At 34.8% G+C, this 8448-nt stretch overlaps 1 protein-coding gene across 2 annotated transcripts in view; it reads right to left on the bottom strand.

Annotated features, from left to right (window-relative positions):
- Window positions 1–627: 627 nt before the first annotated feature.
- The window catches only part of LOC107189699 (fatty-acid amide hydrolase 2-like), a 16851-nt gene continuing 9030 nt past the window's right edge, over window positions 628–8448 (bottom strand). Inside the window, exons 3-9 of one of the 2 annotated variants that reach the window (XM_015578289.1) lie at window positions 5360–5586; window positions 4548–4877; window positions 3095–3387; window positions 2529–2624; window positions 2297–2455; window positions 1893–2075; window positions 628–1176 (exon numbers count right to left, since the gene is read on the bottom strand). In XM_015578289.1, the coding sequence (XP_015433775.1) occupies window positions 1087–1176; window positions 1893–2075; window positions 2297–2455; window positions 2529–2624; window positions 3095–3387; window positions 4548–4877; window positions 5360–5586 (1378 nt within the window). In that variant the 3' untranslated portion in view covers window positions 628–1086. The remainder of the gene's footprint in view (window positions 1177–1892; window positions 2076–2296; window positions 2456–2528; window positions 2625–3094; window positions 3388–4547; window positions 4878–5359; window positions 5587–8448) is intronic. The other variant, XM_015578290.1, reaches the window with a different exon arrangement.

Here is an 8448-nt window from a genome sequence, read left to right as displayed (position 1 = left end):
TTCATTAACGTATACATTTAATTTTGTAATTTAATATTAAATAATCATTTAAATACTTAAAAATCGATTGCAGATGCATTTAGGTAAAGTGTAATCGATTTAATCTGTAATAAAGTAAGTTGTGCAGTTCTACTGCATTTGTGACGTGGAAACTGCGTCAGAATATTAGCAGGTCTATGTTGACAGCTTTAATTAGTACTGTCTATTCAGAATACTCTCCTTCAAATGTAAAGGACAACATAAATGCTGAGGCATCGATCTTCAATTGCCAATAAATCAGTACAACCACATATTTATGTCGTCTGCATAAAATGTTGACTGCCTAATGATCCTCTGTGCATGTTTCTGGCACACAGTTTATTTAGTGAGTTCAGACGCGTTTGACAAGAAAATGTAAATACAATAACATACAAATTTTAATAGTGGATTTTATTTGATTTGTGATACAATGTATGTTTTGATAACGAAAGTAAATTTTTGTTTAATTGTACTTTCATAAATTAACATTAAATCTGCTTTATCATAAAAACAACTGGAAATTGAATTTTTCTTTTATTCATTGAACAGTTGTTTATTTTCAGACGATAATATTACAATCTTAGAAAATTATTATGTAAATGTAATCGAGCATGTTGGTAAATAAATTCAAAAATTCAAAATAGTGAATATGTATATGTACTATATTATGGTTATATTATTAACCCTATCGTTGCGGCAGATTTCAACGTAAGATGCATAACAAACGGTAGATAATTAACTTCGATTGGAGCTGCAAGCAGCAAAATTTTTCGCCAGCGATAACGATTGTTGAAAATTAGAAGCAACAAGGTTACAGTAATCGCAGTATGATCTTCCAAACGATTAAAATAATAAGGACCTTATACCAACAATACGTTAATAGTGTTTGACAACTGAACTCCTTCGTGTGCATATACGCGCTAATCGCACATTACAAGGAAGTTTTCAAATCACCTATAAGCACCCAAAAGCAGTGATGAGGGTTAATAATAATCATCACCAGAAGTTATCACTACGTATGTTTAACAAAAGGTAAAAAAAACTGCGAGTACAGCAACGTTTTTGCGTTTAAGAAGGCGATACCCATCCTCCAAATGCTTTCTCCAACTCTTGTGCTACAGCCAGACATAAGTGATCGTTATATGGAGCTGCTACAACCTGAAATAAAAAAAATTCACAATTCATTGAAAAAACAGCTCCTCTTCACTTAACAAGGTAACATGATCAAATTGATAAGCGCAAATTTAATTAAATTTGGCACAGAGAAATTGTTAAACAAAACAGTCCATTGTACTTTAACACTGATATGATTACAATTTTAGAAAAATCATAGGTAGCATCAGTGCGGCTTAAATGATCCCTTTTTTTATAAATAGTTTTATAACTGTTTCACATTTTCTATTGTAAACTGGTCACTATATACTACTGGCCAAACTAATAAACATATTTCTTTATTAGTTTTGCCAAATTGTCTTTTGAACAGAAAAGAAATATTATTTATGTATCACAATATCGTTTGATGCGGTTAAAAATTATGTACAACAATAATTGTGTCACAATTTTAAATTAAATAAATAAAATGTCGTGCAGCAGAACATCTCGACGCAACAACATTAAACAAAATAACTTTCCCATTTCCCATTTTGAAAACTGTTTTTTCTTCGTAAATATGGAATATGAACAGCTATAAAAAAATATGTGACTGAACATTTTTTACTTCTCTACCTGTCTACCAAAGATTAAAATCAACGCGTATCAAAGTGATAATCCTTGTGAGTATAAACATTGTAATGGAGTGTTTGCAATTTCCATTTGTGTAAATAGTAACAACATGGAATGTTTTACAACTGAATAAGAGAACAAGTAAGTCTTACTTGCAATCCAACAGGCAATCCGTTTTTGTCTAATCCAAGAGGTACTTGACAAGTAGGGAGCCTCAGAACATTGAAGAGACACCAGTAACCAAAATTAAAGGGTCTGAAGTAAGCTGTATAGTGATAACCAGCAGGAAAAGGTGAAGATGGATAAAGTAATACTCCATTGTTCCCCAATTTGTCCTAGAAAAGAAAATCCACCTTTCATGTGCTTGAATTTTATTAGTTAAAAGCAATCGAAGTAGATATACATAAAATTAATTCAGTAGAAATTATAAGACATTTATTATAGTTAGATAAAAGATATAAATGCACTGAAAAAGGTTAAATTCCGTTGATACACAAGACATTTTTCGACTGGGAATGGAATGGAATAATACTGTTCAACGAATCATAATACTTACCAACAAGTACTTTTTCATGTTGGCAGTTATATTCATTGCCCATTCAGGATCGTCTTTCGGCAATAAGTCTTCATCAATTAATTTCATAATCGCTGCGAATGTTAATTCAGATTTACCAGTTAGGAATTTTGAAAATTCTGTGATGGCTTTTGCACGGTACTGAGAATATGAAATAATGTTAATACATGTTCAATTATAAGGCTATTTTTATTCTTACACCTTAGTAAATTACCTTCTCGTTTGTAATACTTAATTTGAAATCTAGATTTTCTTGGGACATCCAAAACCTCCACAAACGATAACTATATTCAGATCCAGGTATTTTTATCTATGATTAAAACTGGTTATAGTTGTAGTATCTTAGAAGTATGAAAAGTAGGAAATAAATGTCAGTTAAAAAAAAAACGTTAATGGAATGGAATGCATACATGATGACAATTTTTCTACAAATAATAAACAGTAAAGACTCCATGAGTGTTTGAAACTTGGGTTCGTTTCAAAACCATCACGGTGCTCGCGAATCGTTTCAACACCTCACAAATCAATTGTTTGCCTGAAGCCCGACCTTCGGCAACAAAGGCAGACCGCTTTTGGAAAAAGGGAAGGAATAAGCCCCCCCCTGCCCCCCAGTGGTCAGAATGAAGTAGAAATTCTCACAAGGAACTCCTTATCTAACTCTCATCGAGTCTTTACTGTACTTAGAAAGTAAACAATTTTTAATACCATAACTAATCAGTAAAATAAATATGTGCAATATACAGAAAATGCAATTGTTATTTTTAAATGAACGTAGTTTACTTTTGTTGCAGATCCAGTAATTTCCTTAAAATGATGTACAGCTTTTCGAAGGGCACACTTCATCTCAGAATTTACTTTACTTGCTCTCAAATCACCTGAGCTTTTTTGATAAAATACATTAAGCTTTTTTACATCCACTGGTGTATCAAGGTGTAAAAGAGACACTTTTTCGCCGATTAAAACCTTTAGAAAAGGTGCTAAATCTTCTGCTTTCTTACATATAGGACCTGCTTCTGCCATCGAATTAGGATAGTCCGTTTGTCGCAGTCCAACACCTTTTACTGGCGTTAAACCTGAGAGGAAAATTATAAATACATAAGGTTACAATATGATTGTAACACTGCAGATGGACACCAACATGTACTATTATTATAAACATATAAATAATACCACTTAAAGGGACCACGAGTGTTTGAAAAAAGAATTAGGATACAGGAAAATAATATAAAATGCTTATTCAGGGAATACCAATAATCTCAATTCGTCGACTATTGTACGACATAATTAATATCGTTCAGAGTAAAAAGGACGTCGACCACAATTTTAAAGTATCCACGAATTAAAAAATGGATTTTAAAGAGGAAAGATTCCAGAATACGAACATATTTTTAAAAAAATTTTCCAGGTGTGATCTAGTGGTGAAATTTGCAAAACAATATTTCTAAATTTTTTGCATTACAAAAAAATACTTTACGTATAAAACAAAAATGAGTAAAAAAGGACGATCCTTCACGGTTAAAATGAAAAAAAAAAAAATCAAGTTCATATCTTTAATAGTTGCAGAGATAAAAATTCTTTCATAAAGGTTGTTCTCTTAAAAATTGGTGAAAATTACCAAATTTGTATTTTTTTAAACAATTTCAAAACTAGCGAAATGATGACTTAAACACTCCCTATTTTCACATGTACTATAACATACTTCAATGTAAACAAAATCCCAGACATCGTGTACGAAAGCGATCCGCTTGGTTTGGAATAACCCTGAAGGTATATTTGACGTCACTTTTATACATGAAAATTAACATAGCGCTTTTCTTTATTGGAAAATCACACGGTGTACTCTACGCCTATCAAGGTATTGTTTAGAATAACAATAAAATAAACTATTTGAAACAGTAAAGTTAATTTTGCGAGTATCAGAAAAAATGCTGCATGTCACACATTTTCATTTTCGAGATATTGTCATTTAAAGTTCTGAATACCAATTCTTCTTATTAGCAATGTTTCCTTGTTTTCGTTTACCACAATTAATAACTCGGAAACGAAGCTTTTAATGCAATTTGATTGTTCTTGATTTTCGTCTAATGTTAACGTGTAGAATCAACCCGTAATGTTTCTGATATAGTATTGGAACATTCTGTATACAATACTGTAAGCCACTTTCATATTCACCAAGACCGTTATGATGTTCATTCACAAGTTGTAAAGAACAAGTACTTAAAGTTTGTCGAACCTTCAGTTGGTTTGTGTCCAAAGACTCCATTAAAGAAAGCTGGCATCCGAGTAGAACCACCAATATCGCTACCAATAGATATTGCAGTTCCGCAAGCAGCAGTTATTGCTCCTTCCCCACCGCTACTTCCACCAACGTTCCTAGTAGTATTATATGGATTACAAGTTTGTCCATATATATTGTTTCTTGATTCGGTCCACAAATTCAGCTCAGGTATATTTGTTTTTGCTATTAAAATGCCCCCAGCATTTTTAACTAAACGAACTACCGTTGCATCTTCTTTAGAGCGATAATCACGTCTGTTTATTAAACCCATCGTATGAAGCATACCTATGTCATTATTACAATTGTATAAAAATAATTACAGTACTAGATTAATAGCAAAAACTTAATCTGCTATTAAAATTAGTTAATACATATCTTATATAGGATGTAACAAAAATGTTGGAGGACCCGGAAATGGGAGACTCGTGAGGTGATTTGAAACAACTTTTTCCTTAGCGAAAATGTTATCCGAAGCCTTGTTAACGAGATATTAACGAAAACCCCCGACCAATCAGAGCGCGAGTCTGCCGATCGAGTTCCCATGGTAATGTTGGCTACGCGCTGCGATTGGTAGCCAACGTTATCGCGGGAACTCAGCCGGCAGACTCGCACTCTGATTGGTCAGAGTTTTTCATTAATATCTCGTTAACCAAGCCTCAGATAACATTTTTGCTGAGGAAAAACTTGTTTCAAATCACCTCACGAGTCTCCCACTTCCGGGTCCTCCACGATTTTTTTTTACACCTTGTATAACTATGTAACCTCACCTTTGGCTTCATTACTATCTTTTGTCGTAAAAGGAACACCTAAGAAAGGTTTCTCTTTCTTAATTGCATCAATATCTTCTACATTTTGCAGAAATTTGTCTACTTCTTTCGCTTCCTCCAAAGCATCAGAGTATCTATCTTCTACCACAGCATGTATTATTTCATTCACTTCATTGGCTCTTTCTATAAATGCTGTGACAACTTCTACGGATGATAATTGTTTTGTCCTAAAACCATATTTATAGATCGCATAAACAATTATTATCAATTATTAACAAATATTCTCACTTGACATCCCGCGAGCTAACGCTCTGTCTATATATGTCTTATGGGCGGTGTTCATAGTCCAATCTCAAGTCCGTGCTTAAGCTCGACTTTTAAAAGTCTTTCTTTTTTAAAATAAGTCTTCATGTATGTATAGAAACTTTCAGAATAAGTCTGTTAGAACAGCCAATGATAGAAGGATATTCCGTTCGTTCCTTGGTGGACAACGGAGTAGAGAGCGCGGACAAGTGGTGATTGAGTCTACGGTTACAGTGGATGCTACGGGCTGTTAACTCCCATTAGAATAGTGTGGTCAGTCATAAGCTACCGAGTCACATCACCAATGGTGCTAAAGTCGCATTTTTCGACACATGTACTTCTATGTAGTGCTATGTAGTTGGTGGATAAACCACGTTCTGGCGGTGGAGGGAGTTCAAGCCGTTGACCCGTTGGCCATTTAAATTTTGTTTTCTGTTGCAGGTGGTTGCAAGAGGATTACAAATTTACGGAAATGGTGTCTTGCTGTGTTCCTGGTTGCAGGAGCGGGAAGAGTAAAGTTAAATCCTATGTTTTACCACAGGAGAAAGAGGTAAGATTATACTTAAAACCAGTTTTTGTAATTTTATTCATATTACAAATTTTCTCCCAATAATAACGAAGGGTCATTCTATGTGAAGTCTAACACTTTTTGGGTAATATTTCGGATTTTGTTGAAACTTGGATATATATGGTAGCCTTTAATGATATACGAACATATCGAAGGATTACAAAAATTTTTTAAATTGTAAAAATTAACTGTTTCAGAGACGAATAAAATGGTGTTTGGCCATATGCAGGCTATATTTAATCGACGTCCATCCATCCAGACGAAGGCAGTACCGTGTGTGTGAATTACATTTCACACACGAGTCACTGTTCGCTGGTCTTCATAATAAAACAAACCTGAAGCATAACAGTATCCCCACACTGTTTTTGCCAGGACTGCGAGGAAAATGGATGGATCCAAAAGAAGCAAAGATTCTTCTAGAATCCATTAGAAATAGTGATCCATCCAGGATCAAACTGGCATTTCTGCAAGGGAATGAAGAGTTTGGAGAAAGCTTTGATGATACTGGTATTCTAAAAGGGCTAAGCTTGAGTGGAAAAACAGCACCCCCTGGAGTAGTTCCAGAACCTCTTCCTTTCGACTTGGTGGAAGAGCAATGGGTTAAGAAATGGTTACCTCATGAGGAAGATCTGCCTCACGATCATATAAAGCAGCACTAAAAGCCGCCTCCAGTAGCATGACTCCGATTCCTTTTATGAGTAAAGCGAAAGAGTTGCATTATGAGACCGGATGTCCGAATACCATCAATCTCTGGGTTGCTATTATGCCAACCCTGCGTTTTCTCGAGCGAAGAGAAGCCAATACAATGATCAAAGAGCTGGCATCATTCCTTCTAAGCAATCCATCAATGGCGGAGCCTTACGTGCTTGGAATTTCCAGAGCCAAGGAACTGGGAACCTCTTCGACTGATTATCTTGCCAATCTGGAAGGTCGTATCACAGACTTGGCTTCCCAACTGGAAGTCATGAAGTGTCAAGCTGCCTCTTACGTTGATGAAACGACCAAATGTGTCAATCAATTTTCAAATATCTCTAAATCAATCTCATCTTTTCAAAGCTTGGTAGAAGCTGTTGTCTTAAAGACACAAAGACAAGATTTACTTCCGACTCCTGCTCCTCCGATGAGGCCTCTATTTACTGCTCCTTCCTCCTCAACCTCATTTTCTGCAGAGACCGTAGAGCTCTTAGATCTATCAAATCCTGGGGTGTTTGAGTCATTCTATACAGTTAAAATTGGTGAGGCAGGAATTCAGTCTATTATTCCCCCTACTGGATACCCCTATTTGGCAAATATCATAAATTATGACAAGTTGGTCCAAATTGCCCTACTGAACCTCGACCAAGCCATATTGGTCAACAAAATATCGAACAACCCGAACTATATTAGAGCCTTTTCGGAGGCGGTCTCCGACGAATCGAAAGTGGTTTTAAGGAGATTGGTGGTTGGAATGAAGCCTCTTAAAAGGCAGTGGAAGAGATCATATAGGAATATCTCTTAATCCCATTAAATAAGTTAGAGATTTAGAGAGAACAAAAAAAAAAAACCAAGAAGCAAATAACAGGAGGATCAGATATTAAATCTCTGAATTCTCTTCTCTCTCTGGGTTTCACTAATTGTGTATCCTGAGAACCTTGACTGAAAAAGATGACAGCCTCAACAATTCCAGACACTGTTAGATCCATCGATAATAAAACAAACCTGAAGCATAACAGTATCCCCACACTGTCTTTGCCAGGACTGCGAGGAAAATGGATGGACACAGGTATGTATTTTTTCCACAAAAAGGACGACTTCATTTTAAAAGCTAAGAATAAGTATTATGTTTTATTTTTATATAACTTACATGCAAATGTAGTTTTCCCTTCAATATTAAATGGTGCAACCAGAAGATGGCACATCTCTGACTGCAGAAAGCCAGTTTGAGGAACTGGGTAAGTTTGTTTATATTATAGAATAAATCAATTTTTGTGAAACTTATGTGTGCACATACTTATAGTCATTTTCACTTATTTTTCAGATATAAATCAGTCATTTGATGAATATGGCATGCATGATTGTGTGTGCAAGATGGCTAGGGACTATTATGTAAAAAAGTATAGAAGAATGTAGTATGCATGTATCGTATGTATTGTATGTGTTATACAGTATACAGTCCCTTATTTCCTAAATTATTTGAAACACGAGAGTTTTCTGGTATTTCAAATACTTTAGGAAATAA

Source organism: Dufourea novaeangliae, unplaced genomic scaffold, assembly GCF_001272555.1.
Source record: "Dufourea novaeangliae isolate 0120121106 unplaced genomic scaffold, ASM127255v1 scaffold162, whole genome shotgun sequence".
Classification (NCBI taxonomy): Eukaryota; Metazoa; Arthropoda; class Insecta; order Hymenoptera; family Halictidae; genus Dufourea; species Dufourea novaeangliae.
The sequence above is the reverse complement of the archived record's forward strand: the minus strand, read 5'-3'. Positions and strand labels throughout refer to the sequence as shown.